The 20,364-nt window shown below is 39.3% G+C and overlaps 1 protein-coding gene across 2 annotated transcripts in view; it reads left to right on the forward strand.

The window, feature by feature from the left end:
- Nucleotides 1–20,364, forward strand: part of LOC149312415 (F-box and leucine-rich repeat protein 13-like) — an 81,340-nt gene continuing 60,976 nt past the window's right edge. Inside the window, exons 1-9 of one of the 2 annotated variants that reach the window (XM_089524593.1) lie at nucleotides 1–139; nucleotides 5,717–5,820; nucleotides 10,718–10,811; nucleotides 11,786–11,853; nucleotides 13,720–13,874; nucleotides 14,318–14,427; nucleotides 15,759–15,941; nucleotides 17,537–17,632; nucleotides 19,023–19,158. In XM_089524593.1, the coding sequence (XP_089380719.1) occupies nucleotides 65–139; nucleotides 5,717–5,820; nucleotides 10,718–10,811; nucleotides 11,786–11,853; nucleotides 13,720–13,874; nucleotides 14,318–14,427; nucleotides 15,759–15,941; nucleotides 17,537–17,632; nucleotides 19,023–19,158 (1,021 nt within the window). In that variant the 5' untranslated portion in view covers nucleotides 1–64. Of the gene's footprint in view, nucleotides 140–5,716; nucleotides 5,821–10,717; nucleotides 10,812–11,785; nucleotides 11,854–13,719; nucleotides 13,875–14,317; nucleotides 14,428–15,758; nucleotides 15,942–17,536; nucleotides 17,633–19,022; nucleotides 19,159–20,364 lie in introns of those variants that run through there. The other variant, XM_089524594.1, reaches the window with a different exon arrangement.

The raw sequence follows: 20,364 nt of genomic DNA on the forward strand, positions 1-20,364 counted from the left end.
ACGGCCCAGAAGGGTCTCCCCTTCTTTCCTCTGCTGCCTCCAGGGAGCCCCCTGCCCTGCTGCCATGGCCACCTTCCACAGTGTCAGCCCCGAGCTTCGGGCCTATTTCAAGAAACACTCCATCCCTGACATCTATGAGGTACAAGGGCTGCTGCAGGGAGAGAGGGAGGGAGGGTTGGCTGCAAAAGAAGAAGAGGTGGCTGTGCTTGTTGTTGTTGTTGTTGTGTGCCTTCCAAGACCTTTCTGACTTATGGGGACCCTGTTTGGGGCTTTTCTTGGCAATGTTTTCTTTGCCATTGCCATTCTGAGGCTGAGAGCCAGTCAAATTCTATTGCCTTTGCCTAAAACACCACCACAATAACAACAAAGCACATGCATATCATATTTCCAACGTCAGTCCTATGACTAGACAGCAGTTTATGATTTGCAAAATTGAACATTTAAAAATGTAATTTATATATATATATATATATATATATATATATATTCTATCTACCTATAATATTTAATAATTTTATACTATTGGCAACACTGCTCAGAGGCTTTAGAGGAGAGAACCAAATACAGTACTAGGAGGAGTAAAGATGGGACAGTCCACAACATTAAAAGTATAGTACATACTTTGACACTTTGGGCTCAAAACCCTGGTGAGATCTTCATTTTTTAAAAAACAGACAACCAACTTTTAAAGCAAGCAAGGGTTTCTTTACTTGTCATTTGCCTAATGTGTATTGTTATTCTACGTCTTTGAGTCATTTCTGATTTATGGCAATCCTGGTCCAAAACACACTGCATAAATAATTCAGCCTACTTTAACTGCCCTGGCTCACTGCTGAGGAATCCTGGGAATTGTAGTTTATTGTGACACCAGAGGTCTCTGACAGAGAAGACTCAATAGCTCACAAAATTCCCTAGCATTCAGTTAGGGCAGTTAACGGGGTCTCAAACTGGATTATTTCTGCAGTCTGTTTTGTACCTCTGTCACTGGATTTTCTTGGCAAGATTTGCTCGGAGGGAGTTTGCCTTTGCTTTCTTTTGAGGCTGAGAGAGTGTGACTTGCCCATGTTCACTCAGTAGGTCTCCATGGCAGAGAAGGGATTTGAATCCTGATCTCCATGGTCTTAGTGTTAACTGGAAGTTATAATTTAAATTGCAGTCACAAAGGAAACAGCTAATTCTATCTGAACCTCTTGTTATGTGCCTCCAAGTCATTTTTGATTTGGAGGAGCTCTAAGGTGAACCTATCATAGGATTTTCTTGGCAAGTTTCTTCAGAGGGGTTTACCATTGCCTTATTTCAAGGCTGAGAGAGTGTGACCTGCCAATGCTCACCCAGTGGGTCCCTAGGGCAAACAGGGTTTTGAATCCTGCTCTTCAAAGTCATAGTATAAGTGGATGTTATAATTTAAGTTGCAGTCACAAGGGAAAAGGGTGATTCTGCCTGAATTGCAGGACCCCTTTTAGTTCGCATGCAGCAACATGTTCACAGAAACCGTCAGCCCTCCATCCCCACGGATTCTTTATCCACAGATTCAACTACCCACGGTTTGAAAATATTTTAAAAATACACAAATTACAAAAAGCAAACCTTGATTTTGCCATTTTATATAAGTGATATCATTTTACCACAACATGGTATTTAATGAGACTTGAGCATCCACAGATTTTGGTATCCATGGGGAGTCCTGGAAGCAAACCCCAGCAGATATCAAGGATCCATTGTATACCTGTTAAGGAAGTAAATGTGTACTTTAACAGAAAAGTTGTTACTAGATGCAGAAGTAACACAAAGGAATAGGTATAGGTTCCTATGCCAGTAAACAGAAAAAGAAATAAAGAGCAATTCAACGTCATCAAGAAAATTTTTTATTCAAAACTAACAACATGTACATGTGAAATCAATCAGCCAGATATGCCTTAGGCAGGTAAGCACTTTTTTTTTTTTGCACATTCTAGAGATCACTTGAAAACTTTTTCCAAAATGCATCCAGGAATAGCTTTTACTTCCACAAACTTCTACTTTATATACCGGTATATAAAAAATTCCCTTTGGATGCTTTTTAACAGCGTGGCAAGGGTGGTGATGGTGGCGAGGCAACTTATCTGCTCTCCCCTGTTTTGCTGTTCACACACGTTCAATAAAGAGTTCCAAAGACAGTTTCAGTTTACCTTGACCCTTGCCTACAGCTAGAGTACAATCCCACAGTTTCCCAGTTGAAGCTGAAAGCACTGTTTATTTCGTTGTTTACTACAGATAGACTGCGGCAAGCTGATGCCAAAATATGTTTTTCTCCAGCCCGTCTACAACATTCTCTCAGTGCTGATGCTGCTAAAAATGTAGAACTGGACAGAGGACAAGGAAGAAAGAGAAGCTAACCAGGTGTAAAAAAGCCTTTATAAAAAAGAGCTTTGCTACCAGAGGCTTTGGAGGTTATTGCACCCAGGAACCCTGGCAGGAGAGAGGTGGGAACTAAAAGATGAAAACAGATGTTATCGCATTTTCCCGTGTCTGGGTTGTAGACAGCCCATATCCACTCAGGCAGCCTGACTGCAACCTGGATTTCTCCAAAGGGATTTTTTCAAGAATGAGATTTTCCCATTCTAGAAAAGCTGTGGGAGAAGTCCAGGTTGCAGATGGCCTGCCAAGTACAAAAGGGCTGTCTACAGCCCGGACATTTTTGTCTTTTAGATGCCAGGTCTCTCCCACCAGGATTCCTGGGTGAAATAATCTCCTTTGTTACTTAAGTAGTCCTGTATTATAGGCTGGTTAGAGACCTCAACAAGATGGATGTGAGATCAGAGAGCAAGAAGTGGAAAGTGCCAGGCTATTCTGTTGCTGACACAGGGCTGAAACAGATGGACCTGATAAAGCGAACTGCTGCACAATTTGTGCCATGGCTGCAGCAACCAAACGTGCCTAGCCCTGATCCAGGCTGCCACCGCAGTTTTGAACCAGGCCAGCAAAAAGAGCGGTATTTTACCACTCCTTTTTTGCTGAGTTCTTTGTAAAAGACGTGGCCTCACTGTGGTTTCCGGCTGTACTTGGGACTTGAGGAAGGAGGCATGCAAATTGAAGGAAGGAACATCAACAATTTAAAATATGAAGATGACACCATACTGATAGCAGAAAATAGCAAACACTTGGAACGACTACTGAAGAAAGTCATAGAAAAAAGTGCAAAGGCAGATTTACAATTGAACATTAAGAAAACAAAATAATGACCATAGATAATTTGCAAGACTTTAAAGTCCGGTAGATGATGAAGACATTGAAATAGTTCCAAGATTTTCCATATCTTGGCTCAGTCATTAATCAGAATGGAGACTGCAGTCAAGGAATCAGAAGAAGACTAGTGTCCTGGTATGCGCCTGCCAAGTATCCCGGAGCTTGCCTCCTTCCATCTGCCAAGGCCAGCTAGAGTTCTTTGGTCAGGCGAACACTGTCAGGGTCCATGCAGCTGGAGCAAATTCCAATCCAGTCTGTAACCTGACATCAAGCAGGAAGTCCAACTGAGAACCAAGCCCAAAAAGAAGTAGAGAAAGACATCAAACCAAGATGAACAGCCGGAGCTCAAGAGGAACGGAAGTGTTAAACAAGGAGTCTTGATAATGGCATTGAAACTTGTTGTCATCAGGGAAGCAAAGCTGTCTGCTGAATTCTTATAGAGCCAGCTGCAAACCAACACGGCTGGCTTCATTAACCTGTTATTGGCTCCAAAAATGTCACTTCCTGCCGAGCTGCCTTTTTACAAGATTTACTGCCTCAGTGTGCCATTGTTTTATGTGGTCTACTGCCTTTAGCCTGTCTTATTTGCTATGGCTGGACCTCCCTCCTTCTCCACGGATTTCTCTTTTAGGTATGCCATGAAAACTATGACTTGGAAGGGCAGCTATGAAGGAACCAGATCAGATCCTGAAGCGTAAAGTTATATAACTGAATATTAAAGTTAGGATTGTCCATTTCAATATATTTCTAATTTCTGTTTCTATGTATGGATGTGACAACTGGACAGTAAAGGAAGCTGGTAGGAAGAAATCAACTCATTTGGAATGTGTGCCTGGAGAAGAGTTTTCAGATACCATGGACAAATCTAAAAGACAAATGAATGGGCCCAAGAACTCTTTCTAGAAGCTAAGATGACTAAAGTAAGACTGTTGTATGTTGGGCATATCATAAGAAGACATGACTCACAAGAAAGGACAATAATACTTGCTAAGGTAGAAGGCTTTAGGAAGAGAGGAAGACCACATTACAGATGGATAGACTCAATCAAGAGGAGTTCTTAACGCGTGGTAATTCATCACATGAATTGCCTTGGATGTGAATTGACTTTGCTTCTCCTTCCCTTTGGATTGGCTCTGGATTTGAGTTCCAGTCTCACGTGTGATAAGGGCCTTCCTCTTCCCATGCCCCCCTTCTAAACAGGTAAAGGAAACAGCTTCTTCCAGCCAATATTAAGACTTTCTTCCACTCATGCTCCTCCATTTAAACAGGCAACGGAAACCTCTTCTGTCCAGTAATGTGAAGACTGTGATTATTTTCCCCACTGCTCTCTCCCCCAACCTCAATAGATAAAATAAAACCAGTCCACATAGCTTTTCCTAGCACTCTAAACCTCACTGTTGTGTCACTTGAACTTCCTAGTTCTCTCATCAATCCCTCCTTGCTCTCCCATCACACTCAAAAGGTGCACTGGAAGAGCTATGCATGGTGTATGAGATTTTCATTTATTTATCTATGGAGGAACATTGTAAATTTTAAATGTTGTACACAGTAGGTGGGAATACAGATAAATCATACCACTTCCTTGCCAAAACAGAATTGAATAGTTTGAGCATTGGATTATGTCTCTGGAGACCAGGGTTCGAATCCCACTCTGTCATGGAAGCCCACTTGGTGAAGTCACACTCTCTCAACCACAGGGGAAGGCAAAGTCAAAGCTACTTTGGACAAATCTTGCCAAGAAATCCCTGAGTCATCTTAGGGTCACCATCAGTTGGAAACAACTTTAACACATACGATGGAGGCAACAACAACAACAATTTCTTTTGTACTTACAGTGCTGAATGATGGATTGAATCAGTATGTCATTTAAAGCAGCGACTTTATTCAGAACCCATATTGTTAAATTCAAGATATGAAATGCTGTATTAACTGACCAACACATAAGCAAGAACATTAAAAATAGAAGTAAGATAACAAAATGTAATAGTATAAGAGACAGGTGGAGAATTTGTGGCCCTGCTAATGTTGTTCAACTATATTTCCCAGCACCTTTGGACACTAGACATTAGGGCTGGAGCTACTGGGTGTTTGAATCCAGTAATATCTGGAAAATGACATTTTCACCTGCCATTAGCAATAATCTACATGGGCAATAACATTTTAAAATTATTTTATACTTTTATATTTTGTTGTTGTTGTTGGGGGCCTTCATGTCATATCCGACCTATGGAGACCCTAAGGCCTGTCATGGGGTTTTCTTGGCAAGATTTGTTTTCAGGTTTGCTATTGCCTTCTCATGAAGCTCAGAGCATGTGACTTGCCTAAAGTCACCTAGTGCGTTTCATGGCCAACAGGAGACTCAAACCCTAGTCTCCAGAGTCGTAATCCAGCATTCAAACTACTACACTATACTGGTTCTCTATAGTTATGTAGTGTTTTATATGTGCGTGTTTTATTTATCAGAACTTCAAGTGTGGGTTTTTCTTTTCAGGCCCTGTTATGTGGTTTATTAATTATGTGCCCAGATGATCCACTCAGATTTTTAGAAGAAAAGATCAAGGAAATAATGGAAAAAGGTCTATATAGTATTCTATGGTATGTATGTGATATCTTCCATGGATTATAAATAATATGGTTAGGTTTCAAATACTGAGATATGGGAAATGTTATTTGGTTGTTATAAAGAACTTTCACATGGAAATGTTTAATGAAGCCCATAACAAAATTCATTTAAATGAAAATATCAGCAACCAGTTAAAAACTTAAGAGTTGGAGTTAAGGATAGTTAAGTGGTTATCAAAAGACTGTGTTGTAATCTGTAATCATTTTAAGATTAGTTATTAATCTCAAAGGTTATTCATACACTGAGATGGAGAAATCTGCCAGTTCAGTATATATTCAGTAAATCGCAGGTTGGAAAGGCAACAGGAGTGATGTCTGCTGATTTGGACAGTGACCCTGGAGCTCCTGATTTTCATCTCTGCTGTTATGTCTCCAACAGAAAAGAAGAAAAAAAGGAACTGTATTCCCCCCTCACTCCTTTTCTGTGGGCACGGACTGAACAGAAGGTGTCTTCTACTAAGATGAGTTGCCTTCTGCTCAGTCCACAAGCCACCACTGAAGAGAACTTTTTGTGTTGGCTCCAAAGCTGGTGTAAATTTCCCTCCATGTTGGAGGTATCATTGAGGACTGTCCTAGCACCCCTAGAAACTGTCCACCAATCAAGATCCTTTCTCCTTCTCATAACAGAATTCTGAAGCCAGAGAGGTAAAGGCCATGGGAATGTTTGTAGGGCAGGAAGCATGGGATCTGACTTCAGTTGTTTGAGCAACGGTCTCTCTATTCTTAGATGAGGAGTTATAATCTATCCCACGCTTCTTCAATGCTGTGATATTGCAGAGTCAGAGTTCTCTTTTAAAATGAAGAGAAAAATAAACCTTATATTAATGGTGCAAAAACGACTGTAATAAGAAGGTATTTTTTTGCATATACAGAGTTCATAAGACAAAGGAGGTAAATTCTTGACTAATGTTGGCTCAGTGCATTGTGACAATTTTAAAATGGCTAAATTCTTCAGTAATTGTGAATGCTCCTCTTGAGATCCAAGTTGCCTTCATCCTTTATGAAGATACAGGCTCCTTTGTAAGGTAGAAAGCACTGAATTTCTAAAGAAGCCCTCCATATTTTTTGCATTAGGAAACATTTTTAAGTGCTGTTTTGGTAAAACATGTCAAGTATAGTCCATTTTTTTTTTAGAAAAATGTTTTACCTTTGTTGGAGGTAGGAAACTCAAATGGTCATGCCCCAGGACCTCTCTTTAGGCGTCCCCTGATGTGGCTAAAGTGCAATATCAATACACCCAGAAAACATATGCAGGGGTAGCCATGTTGGCCATTTAGCAAAGTACAATAACATGCAAAATCCACAAAACAGTGATACTTTTATTGGGTCAGCTGAAATGCACAAAACACATGTTGCACGCTTTTGAAGCTCCACTGGCTTTTTCATCAGGCAAAGATGTTATAAATCATGCAGCTCTGTTCTGGGTCCCCTTCTGCTTTCTCTCTACACACTGTCCAGCTCTCTTGGCTTTTCCTACCATCTGTATGCCGATGACACCCAGCTGTATCTTTCCGCCCCTGACCTTTCTCCAAGGCTTGAACAGCAAGTTTTGTCTTGCCTCACAGCTGTCTCGCAGTGGATGCGCCATCGGCGTTTGAAGCTCAACATGTCCAAGACGGAGCTTCTTGTCTTTCCTCCTAAGCTCACTCTTCAACACTCCTTTTCTGTCTCTGTGGACAACATTTCTATTCAACCAGTCCAGCAAGCCCGCAGTCTTGGTTTTATCTTTGACTCTTCTCTGTCGTGTATCCCTCAGATCCAGACCACAGCCAAGGCTTGTAGATTCTTTTTATACAATATTGCCAAAATCCGACCATATCTCTCCGCCTCTACTGCCAAGATCCTGGTCCATGCCCTAGTGATCTCCCGACTTGATTACTGTAACGTCCTCCTGGCTGGGCTTCCTCTTTCTCACCTCCGTCCTTTAATCTCTGTCCAGCATTCAGCTGCACGCATTATCACTTCCACCCACCGCTCTGACCACATCTCTCCTGTGTTGGCATCCCTTCACTGGCTCCCCCTCCCTTTCCGCATTCAGTATAAGCTCCTGCTGTCGACATTTAAAGCCCTCCATGGACTGGCCCCTCCTTACTTATCAGACCTTCTTTCTCCTCACCTTCCCACCAGGGCCCTCCGTTCTGGTAGTCAAGGTCTGCTGTCCCAGCCCATGATTTCCTCTGCCCCATCCCGGACTCGCCCCTTTTCACTTGCTGCCCCTCACTCCTGGAACCTTCTTCCCCTGCAAACAAGAGCCATCACTTCTTTAACCAGCTTCAAAACGGAGTTGAAAACCATCCTGTTCAGAGAAGCCTTCCCAGGCATTGCATAATTGTCGCTTACTATTTGGTGTTCTTTTGGTGCCTGTTTATCAAACCATTTCCTTTATTGCTATGTACTGTATATGTATTACCCTACTTGAGAGTATGTATTTTCCCTGGAAGAAGATTAACCATCCATTATCAAGCCAAGCCCTCCCTCCAGTCCATCTGCCTTGGTCCAGGCCTCGGAGGTAGAGAGGAACTGCTGGACCTCTTACCCTTTCCCTCCACCACTCCCTTCTCCTTCTGTGTCATGTCTTTTTAGATTGTAAGCCCGAGGGCAGGGAACCGTCTAACTAAAAAGATTGTATGTACAGCGCTGTGTAAATTTACAGCGCTTCATAAATAAAGGTTAATAATAATAATAATAACAGAAGAGAGAAAAATAACAATGACATTAGTCAAAAACCTGGTACTTTTTTTTTTCTTTTTTTTTTAGAAATTCAACGCTTTTGGATTCAGTTCTGTGGCATCCCTGATTGAGTTTATCCACTTGGCATGTGGTCTTTCTCACTTTCTGCTACCTTCTATCTGACCTAGCATTATTGTCTTTTCTAGTGAGTTGTGCCTTCTCATGATGTGGCCAAAGTACAAGCCTCAGTTTCATCATCTTGCCTTCCAGGGAGAGTTCAGGCTTGATTGGTTTAAGGACCCATTTGTTTGGCTTTTTGGCTGTTCATGGTATCGTCAGTAGTCTTCTCCAGCGCCACATCTAAAAAGGAATTGATTTTTTTCTTACCTGCTTTTTTTACTGTTCAACACTTAACATCTATACATGGTGATGGTGGATACAGTGGCTTATACAATTTTAACTTTAGTGCTCAGTTGTATATCTTTACTCTTTAGGATCTTGCCTAGTTCTTTCAACGCTGCCCTTCCCATTCCTAGTTTTCTTGGCTGCAGTCACCATTCTGATTAATGTTTGATCCTACATACTCTTTTGATTTCCTCATTGTCTTGGTTGAATTTATGTCTTTATTCCATGGTCATTTTTTGTTGTTGTTTTCTTTATGTTCAGCATTAAGCCTGTCTTTGCACTTTCATCTTTGACCTTCCTTAGAATTTGTTCCAAGTGTGTGATGTTTTCCTCTAGTAATATAGTGTTGTCTGTATATCTAAGCTTGTTGATGTTCCTTCCTCCTATCTTTACTCCTCCTCCTTCTGAGTCTAAACCTGCTTTTCTTATGATATTTCTGTATACAAGTTGAACAAATAGAGTGATAGAATGCAGCCTTGCTTGACTCCATTTCCAGTTGGGAACCATTCTGTTTATCCATATTCTGTTCTAACAGTAACCTCTTGTTCTAAGTACAGATTTCTCATCAGGTGTAGTGGCACTCCATGATTTTAACAGCCATCCATAGCTTTTTGTGAATTTTGAGATAATACGAAAGCAGAACCTTAAATATAATGGATTGAATTCTGTTGTTAATACTGACTGAAGTAGAGCCATTGAATCAACCACTGATTCAATGGTTCTATTCTATTTGGAACTAAGCAACAGAATTCTACACATAGTAAATATAATATAAATTATAAATATGTTATAAAGTCTGTTAATTAAACAACATTCACAATGATACCTTCCCAACAGACCCAGGTTTGGTGAATTGTTTGAAACATAAAAAGAGAGAAGATTAAATAAACATTATAGTAAAAACAGCAGTGGTTAATGTAGTTCAGTGTTTAAGAGTTTCACAACCTCCCATTCATTGCTGTATAGTTTTGTGACTTACTTTAATACTTTTGTTCAAAGAACAGCACTTTAAAGTTCTTTCTGTATGGTTTCAATGCAGTATGCTTTGATGTATAAAAGTATTTCAGCTCAAAATCAAATATTTTGCAGTGTTCTGCTCTGTTGTTGTTATTTCTGAAGATATGCATATAGAAACCTTTGAATTTACTAAGTATGAACAGCATATTTGTATATTACGCTTGTATTTAATGTTTATTTACATGTTATTATCTCTGAAGAAAAAAATGATAAGCTCTGGAATATCAGTGGTAAAGCTCAATTTTCAGAAAATAGGATGTTTCCCACTATGTAATAACATGCATTGTTTTTATTCTAGATCATAGTTACTCAACAGTGCCTTTGAAAATAGCAACAAATATTATTATTTCATCATATTAGTGCTTTGTTAATTATAGTGGCTTAGTGGTTAAGACTCTGGTGCTGACGATGACAAACTTGGCAGGTCAACAGTTTGAGACCAAAGTGTCGTGTGATGAAGTGAGCTCCCTCTGCTAGTCCCAGCTTCTGCCAACCTAGCAGTTTGAAAGTATGTAAAAGTGCAAGTAGATAAATAGGTATGAGAATGTAACAGCATTCTGTGCACCAACTCCAAATACCATGGAGTTGTCTTTAACAATGCTGGCTCCATCAGCTTAGTAATGGAGATGAGCACCATTCCCTACAGTCAGACATGACTAAATAAACTTGTAAAGGGGAAGCCTTTACCTTTATCTTTTATGAATAATGTTGTATTTTTAGAGAGTGGAAGCTATGATGTTACTAAATATATAATGTATATGTATTTTTTCCCCTCCAGGAATATGTGTATTGATCCAGACCTAAGCCAGAGGCTAAAAGTAATTTCAGAAACATACTTACACACCCTTTTGGGACTTGATGATGATCAGCTGGTAATTATTAATAAACTTTTCCTGTAATCTTTTTACCAAAGTAAACGCAATAGATAGCCTCTACTTGTACTTACATTGAAATAACGTCCTTCTTTGTGCCAAAGAGTAATTAGAGAGAAAGGATGCTTTGTTCCCCAAGAATACCAATCCCAAATGCTGTTTCTACAGAGAGTAACAGTGCAATCCTTATTCATTTTGTTGGTTTTAGAGGTTTTAGAATATGTTGCTAGAATCTTCTTCTGTATGCAGAACAGCAGTCTGCTGGCATAATTGTTCTGCTAACTGAAAGCTAAAACAGAGGTGGAGAAGGAGTGGGGTGTTGAAGGAGTTGTATTATACCAGTTCACAGACTCCTCCAGCTCTGGTACAGAGCCACAATGCCAGCACAAAGTTTGACCAGGGTGAGAGTAGTTCTAAATAATTTCTAACATCCCTTTCCTCACTGGCATCACCTGAGTTGGAATCACTTTCTGTGGTAACTCATGGTGTCATCCCCCCCATTGATACCTTCCCATACCACACCATACAGGATCCTTAGTAATGTTTGTTGTGCTAATGTTACTCATAAATCATAATTTCCTTATATCACTGAATGTAATGGTAATAGTTGTGACAAACGGTACTAGCATTCTTTGGCATAGAAGGCTTAAGACCTTGTAAAACTACAAATCCCGGGATTCCATAGGCTGGAGCTAGAATACTTGTGTCAAACTGCATTATTTCTACAGTGTAGATGTACTCTCAGAGTCATTATTTATTACCTGATTCCATTCAAGTACAATATCATCATAACTGACAAAGGAAGGGGAGCTTTTTGTAATTTGTAGGGAAAAGTTTGGTACTGAAGCTCTAAAAAAAGGTGCAATTATGTTGTGCTGTGCCTGATATGAAAAACATTGTGATAGAATATTTGCAGTTATCCATGCCTGTCTTTTCCATTTTGATGTTATTTATTTTGTGCAATTACATTTTAGATGACTACAGAGTTATGTGATAAAGCATGGGACTTTTATAGCACTAACTTAAAAAGAATGTGCTTTGAGTAAGTATGTGGCCATCTTTATTATATACAGTACTCACCTAACTGAATTGTGACAAATTGACTGTACTTTATCCCACATTGTAGTAATAGCATTTTGGATCAGTTCTGTGGTATAACAAGTCTTCATAGCAATCATTGGTATGAAGAGAAGACAATTATCTCAAGGTTATGACTCTTGTACTTTGTACGAGTTTTTGTACATGTGCTGTAGCTCACACTTAGCCTTTTTGCTGATACAAATGGTCATCACTTGGACTCTACATTTTGAAGATTAAACTGTGAGACTAGTGAACAAAGAGGTCAAGTAGACTGGCAGCTTGGAGGGGCCTCTGGCTGCTCCAGCCCTGGTTGCACCCCATTTGGTACAGAATTGTGTTGACCAGATGCCACAGTCCCAAGGCTGGCTGTTGCTGCAGTCCCGAATGGGCTGCTACAAGGAGTGCTTTTTTGCGTTCCTTTTGCCGGCAGGCCCAGGACATCTTAGGTGGCTGCAGCACACCTTCAGTTCACGGATGAAGACATAATATAATAATAATAATAATAATTTGTTTTATTTATATACCGCTATTCCAAAGATCATAGCGGTGAACAGCAAGTAAGCTAATTAGCAAGTAAGCTAATTTGCCCCCAACAGTCTGGGTACTCATTTTAGCGACCTCGGAAGGATGCAAGCCTGAGTTTATAGCAATTCAAGATAAAATGTAACAGTAGTGTTAAAATGGCATAATGCCTCAAAGTAACAAATAAGAATTGAGATAGGTGAGTTATTCCTTTTAAGTTTTGTTCCAAAACAACATGACTAAGGCCTGGAACAGATGGGCAGGAAAAAGTGGCTTGATCTTGCTTTCCCCCCAACTGCCTGCACAGCACAGTCTCAAGACAAGCTAAATGCTCATGGCCCGACCACATGGCACATTTTCAAGCCATGCCACTGGGTAATTTTTTTTGTTGCTTCCCCACCATGCATGTGCACTGGCGCATGAACACACCGCCAGTGACCCCCAAGTATCTCCCACATTCACCCAGATGCCATTCCATTGGATGGCCACCCCTTTGAAAGGCCACACAGTCGCATGTGTAGTGCTCTGCCTGTACACAGCATCAGAGCAAGTGATACATTGGCAAAGCACAATCATGGAGGCTCTCCTACATGCTCCCTTCACCCCATGCCCCTGTTGGACTGTCTGGTTTGTGTATGCTGTCATAAATCCATTGGAGTTGCGAGGCCATGGTAAAGGAAAGAAATGAACAGTGCAACAACTCCAATGGATTTATTACAGCATACACAAACCAGACAATCCAGTGGGGGCATGGGGTGAAGGGGCCATTTAGAGGGGGGCGCCATGATTGTGTTTTGCCAGTGTATCATTTGCATATCAATGCATTGGTGCTGTGTATGGGCATTTACATGCAGGCATGAAGATGTGCATCTTCTGTGCTAAGAAGACTGTCTTGGATTCTGTTTGCTCTGCTATGGTCCGATTTCCACCCGCTTTGGAGGCATGCATCATCTGAACTGCTTCCACACTGCCGAAATAATGTAATTTGACACCATTTTAACTGCCATGTCTCAGTGCTGTGGAATTTGGGGATTTGTAGTTTTGTGAGATATTTATTCTTCCCTGTCAGAAGGCTCTGGTGCCTCACCAATCTACAAATCCCTGAATTCCATAGCATTGAGCCATGGAAGTTAAAGTGGTGTCAAACTGCTTTATTTTTGCACTGTAGCAATAGCCTAAGTTTAAGCTTTTATTATCGTGAATATATTTCCGTGTGCTGTCTATGAAATTTCAAGTGCAGTTATTTAGATTTTCTTGTCTTCAGGACAAAAACCTCCATTAATACATTCTTGCTTAACAATTACAGTGCATGGATAAAGTATTGTGCTATGAGGAGAATTGGGAAACAAATCTTACAGAGAAAGTTGTCTTTTGCAAGACATGTTTATGAATCCAAGCTATTAAAATCCGTACTAGAAAAATGGAATGCTTGGGTGCAGCTTCGCAAAGTAGAACATGAACGTAAGTGTTTCTATCAAGTAAGACTATTTTTAGATAAGAGAGAGTTTTTAAAATTTTCACTAAAATGCTTCATCTTTTATCATTCCAATCTCTGTTCAGAGATTGATCACTTTGGGCAAGTTCATACATAATGATAAGTTGTGAGTTACATGAACTAGCAGCAGTGTGATCAGCTAAAAAAAGTATTTTTAAATGTAAAAAAATGTGTTTTTTCCTCTTTCATAGGGGCCCTGTGCCCCTAACCCCATCAAATGTGGAGGGCCCACTGTAACTGGAAAAACATTTTCTGAACTTGATCATCTTCTGAACCAGGCCTCAGAGTTATGTTAATTTAACCACAGACAAATGTATGTACCAAAGCAAGTTCTTTGATCCAAATTACAATTAAAGAAAATGACATTTTTCTTAATAAAGCTCCACATTTTCAAATTATTTTTCTTCAGGGGCAGCAAAAAGGATAGGAAAAGTCTTTGCATTTTCTTTACAGAAGATTATCTTTAAAGCTTGGCGAAAAGAGACTAGTTCTAGAAGAAAGACTAAACTATATATGGAGGTAAGTTATTAATAAATAATTTTAAACATGTGTCCTCTTACAGTGGAAACATTGATGTATATTCATTTTTAATTCTGTACTTATATCCACATAATTACTTCAGCATGCTTGATTTGCTAAACTGAGCAAGAATGAGCATTATAAATGGTGTACAGTATGTTATTAAAATTTTAAATTATGTACAAAGTAATTTAGTTCCACACAAGCCACAATACAAGCCTCATAATTTTGCAATAATCTATATGCTAGATTAATAAAAATCCAGGATCAGAAACAGTGGCCTGAACACACAGACCAAATAAGGCAACTTCGGGCTGCTTTGGGGGCTTGGCGTTTAGATGATGCACACCTCCAAAGCATCTGGAAGCCACGTTGAGGCCACGCCAAGCTGGGAAAAGCCGGCCTAAAAAGGACTCGATTTAGATTGACTCCTGGCTGGCGTGACTTGGGTCTGTGGCAGTTTCCTACTTTGAGAGTGGGCTGTGCTTTTGCCACGGTCCCAGCCCAATAGTGTTAGTTATCTCTACATGATGTGGCTGGAGACCGCTCCTTCTGGGCCATCTGCTTTGGGCCAGTGCTAATTGAACTTCATCCTTCAGAAGCAGCCCACTCAACCTTTCCTGGGTTGATATCTTGCTCATTGAATCAGTTATTAGCACCATAGCCACAATTCACGTCCTCATGGTTTCTGTTCTTTGGGCTACATGGCAACATTGTTCCTTCCCATGTTCTCCATCTGTTTAGGTTTATTACAGGGCTACAATAATTTCCCTTTGCATTATTTGTGCCTCCTTCCTTCTCCCACTTTGGAATGGGGCCTGGAAAGTCTTGATCCATTAATGGAAATAATGTATATCTTGTTTTTCTCATGCACTGTGAGCCACTCAAGGTAGCTCACAATGTATCTACAGGCCAAAACTACCTGTTTTGTTAACTGCATCTTTTTATTAAATATGGAGGTTGTGGGGACTGCTCAGAGTAGACAAAGGGGTGAATTGAACTCTTTTCCTTTCTGCTGCCTTTGTGAGTAAAATCTCTTAATAGCTTGATTCCTGTTATTAGTCCAGACTAGAAAATACCCACTGAAGAAATGGAATTTAGCAACAACTGATTCAGTTGATTTTACTCTAGTTGGAATTAACCAACATGATTAAGGCCAGTATCTTCTTTTTTAGGAAGGAAGAATTCTCCAGTTTGTGCCATTTACATTTCAGAAACTGATCTTCAGATGTAGTTTTGTACTTATTTAATTACATTTGCAAGTCAAAACCAGAAACTAGTTCAAATTATTATTTTTTACTTTTCTTGAAATTTTTCTGCATATTTTACAGCGTGTAGAAAGAGACTTTGAAGACGATATTGATGAAGAGCCTGAAAGACGTTATGTTTCAGAGCGTGAAAGACGTCAATTTGACAAACATTCATCATCAAGATATATATCATACGATCATGTGCCACATATAAGAACAGGCAAAGATCACTTGACAAAGATGCCAGGACGAGTACTCGCCCAGGTTAGTAATCTGAAAAATAAATAAAAAGTAGATATATTTGTAGCTCATTTCTGTTTTTTGTCAAAAGAAATGCTTCTTTAGACTAATCTGGAAGAATCCATATTTTACATGGAAATTTGGTCACCTATTGTATTGTTTTCCACTTATCATGATTCTAACTTTACCTGCAATAAGAGAATCCCTGGAGGCTTGGGTAAATGTGCTAAAAAGATTTCAGGCAACCATTTCCCTCTACATTTGGCCCTTCTTATACACGGATTTTTATACACAGATTCAAGCATCCATGGTTTGAAAAGGTTCAAAAAAAGTATAAATTTCAAATATCAAACCTTGATTTTCCACTTTTTATAAGGGACACCATTGTGCTATATTATATTTAATGGGACTTGAGCATCCACGGATTTTGTTATCCATGGGGGATCTCGGAACCAAACCCCAGTGTATAACAAGGGTCCACTGTACTCTCTCTTATATACTTTATATAGTAAGCAGTGTAATTAAAGACTTCATGACAAAATGAATCATATGTCTTTTGTATAATGTTATGAATTAAATCTAAGTAATCTAATGAATAAGATATCTAAGCATATACTATATTAGATTTTTCATATTTGTAATTTTCCTAATTGTGAACTACTTTTTCCTTCGACTTGGTTTGATTGTGTTTGAATCTTTGGCCATGTGTTCAGCTCAGGAACTTTGTTACAGTCAACCCTCAGTATCCATGAGAGATCCATTCCGGACCCCTCCACAGGTACCAAAATCCGCGGATGCACACATTTTGTTGTCCTCAATGGCAGCACATGGAACAAGACTATGGAACGCCTTGCCGGAGGAGATCCGTCAAATGACTAGTTGTCAAGATGGATCTCTTCCAGCAGGCCTTCCCAGAATAGTTCAATCTAATTTCTCTACTTTCCCTACTTTATGTAACCACTGCCTCTACTAGAAAATTTCTGTCATTTGAACAGGTTTAATTTTTAAATTGTATTGTATTTAATCCTGTTTCAAAGGGGGGGGGGGGTAAATTTATTTATTGAAAATATGTATTATTCCAACATATTCTAGTCATGTTAGCCGCCTTGGTTGCTGCAGTAGAAAGGTGGGGTATACGAATAAAGTTTATTTATTATTTATTATTTAGCACATGCATGTGACCATGCTGCCATGAAATCTCATTGTCCCCAGTGGTGGTGGCAGTCGCATGTATGCACCATCCTTAGGGACAAGAGGGGCTTGCCGTCTATGGATATTTAAATCCGCTGATGGCAAGTCCCAGGATACTGAGGGCCGACTGTATATTTAGGTGATTCATTATATAGAATCACAAAGGAAAGTATAATAAAGTGCAATCACAGTAATAATAATAATAATAACTTTATTACAGCCATTTGGCCAGCACAATTACAAGCTTTTTCTTAGACTTATTTTTATCATGTTATCATAGCTTGAAATATAATGTTTCAAGAATAGACTGGGAAGGTTATGTATTATGGCAAAGAGTATTCTAAAATACAAACATGTTAAATATCTTAAAGACAGACATTACTGTCTAATGTTTAGTGTGATAATATATTTTTGCATTTTGAACCTAGATCTTTCGTTATTTAACTGTAATTGACTTGGCAAGATGTGCTCAAGTTAACCGAACTTGGAAGGCACTGACCCAAACAGGTTCAGTATGGAGTAATGTAAGTAAAGATGCTTGAAACTAAGATTTAATAATATTTTTAAAATAAACTGGACAGAATTAGAGTAATTTTACTTCTTAAATTAAGCAATTTCCCTATAAATTTAATACTTAGCAAATAAGAGGCTTGTCACACAAGGGAATAGTATGGAATAATGCTAGGATAATACTACCTTTGGTTGATGACTCAACCAAGCCAGCTAAAGCACAGGGGAAGTCGGGAGGGTTGTTTGCATGCCCTTCCTGGCTGCTTCCTACCTCCTGGGCTCCCCCCCCCCATGTCTATATCTTGGAAACTTGCTGCATACTAGAAGCTGACCAGCACTTTGAGAAGCACTCAACTAGGCCTAAGCATTCCCAGGCCTAAGCATTCCTTCTACTTGTGGAAAGGGCTTCTATCCACCTCCTGGATGGATGGGCCTGTGGGTTTCTGATTATCCTCTTCCTCAAGGATGGGGTATGTGTAGTTTTATAGTTCTTACTGTTGTTAGAGAAAATTGTCAGTCAGAAACGCTTGCTGATTTACTGTAGATCACTGCGGTGGCATCTGCACAGCAGCTATAATCCAGTTTGATACCAGTTTAATTGCTATGGGTCAGTGCTGTGGAGTTCTGTAAACTGTAGGTTTGTGATACATTTTAGCTTTCGCAGTCAGATAGCTCTGGTGCCACAAGAAACTACAGTTCCCAGAATCTCATAGCATTGACCCATGGCAGTTAAAGTGGTGTAAAATCAGATTATTTCTGTAGTGCGGATGCAGCCCATGACATATATCTAGAAGTGCTGATGTACTTGTACCCCCTGGCACTATACCAGAACTCTGCTTAGAAAATTCAGTATAAGTCTGAAGCAGATTGGGCATGAAATCCATCCACTACAGCTTTATCATCAAAATAATAGCATATATATTGTTCCAATGTGATGAGAACTCATGCAGGTAAGGTAGAGAGTAGATAGTGTCAGAAATAATGCTGTAAGAGAAAGAAGAAGAAAATCTATGTAGAAGAGGGATGAGAGTCCATACATTTATCCTGGTCTCTTAAACCTTGTTAAGTGATTGGTGACAATAGTGAAAGACTGATGAATGAATGGCTGAATGAATGATAATAAGGAAAATGTGGATGGTTCCTAACAAATAAACACTTGTAAGTACATATGAAGAATGTAGTCCCTACTTCTGATCTTGTTTCCTTGAATCAGTATACTGCAATTTATTTTGCTTAAACTATTCATTTTCTTAAAGTGAAGCATTTGCTTTTAGCTGAAAAAGATATAACAGATCTCCAGTGTATGAAACATATTACATAGCCTTCGACTTCACATATTACATAGGTTTGTTTGTTTGTTTGTTTTTTGGTAATTTCTTATACCAATACATCTTTTCTTTTCAGATTAATTTTTCTGCAGTGAAAGACATAGTGAAAGATAATATAGCTGGAAATATTTTACTGAAATGGACCACTAATGTGGTGCATTTGAATCTTCGTGGTTGTTCTACTCTTCAGTGGCATACATTTAAAAGCATCGGTAAGCATTTTGTTTTATTCATTTTCTGCTTTAATTTGCTTCTCTTATTTTTCTTTCTGGTTATCATGATGGGCTCACCGTTCTTGAAGTGTACAGAAAAACATGTGCAGTAGGCTTTTAAGCATCCAAAGTCACACATACTTTGGCTTTAAACAAAATATATTTTCAAAGTTAAATTCCCATCACTTTAAAAGTGGGGACAGAGGCATTGTCATGTGTTTAAATGGCATTATATGGAAGAAACAGAAAGAGGTAGCCTGATATCACTGGGACTGATAGCCACTCAGCTTGAGGCTTATGAGCTACCCATATGGCCAGTCAAGAATTTTATTACATGTGGCAACCCTAAGGCCATCATATCATAGGGTCTTCTTAGCAAGTTTCTTCAGAGAGGGGTTGCCATTCCCATTCTCTGAGTCTGAGAGAGTATGACTTTCCCATGGTCACCCAGTGGTTTTTAATTTTTATTTTATTTTTGCTGAAGGGGATTTGATCCCTGGTCTCCAGAGTCATAGCTTAAACCACTACATCTGGAACAAAATACAGTAGAGGCCTTTTCAATCTATCTCTAAGAAAAATGGCCCACAATCTAAAATTATTTTTGCCAAAAAATGCCACCTGAACCCCTAGGTGGACAAACTTGGTGGGAAATTTTGCATATTTTTGTTGACTTCCTGCTGCAAAAAAGGGGTCTCTCCTAGGCTTAAAATAGCCAGGGGGCAAAATGTGACAAAATTGCCCCCTGCTCCCTAGTTAGTCATTAATCCCTAGATGGAAAGTAGCCTGGGTTATTAAAGAAACATTTTGAAGTGAGATCATCTTGCTTACCAAAATATTATCCTCACAGTAGAGTTTTGCTATTTTATATACTAATTCTGTGAAAGCTGCAATATTTCTTACCTAATCTTTTAGACGACATTTTTCTTGATTTTTGAATGTGGTATGATTTCTCTAATGTACTAAGGAGGAAACAAGAAGTGAAAATGGAGCAGTGGCCAAAATGGCCACATAACAATCCCTAGAACAAGTGAATTGACTGATATAGTTTATGGACATGAGATCTACTCTTAAATGAATTTACTTATATAGTTTTTGAAACCATGCAAGATACTGGAATTCATACTGTGTGATGAAATGATGCATTGTCGTTTACACATTGCTCTTGGAAGGCAAAAAAATATATAAAGGAACACAATTATTCATACG

This window comes from Sceloporus occidentalis, unplaced genomic scaffold (assembly GCF_023333645.1).
Source record: "Sceloporus occidentalis isolate IW3139 unplaced genomic scaffold, rSceOcc1.0.p SCAF_5, whole genome shotgun sequence".
In the NCBI taxonomy this organism is placed as follows: Eukaryota; Metazoa; Chordata; class Lepidosauria; order Squamata; family Phrynosomatidae; genus Sceloporus; species Sceloporus occidentalis.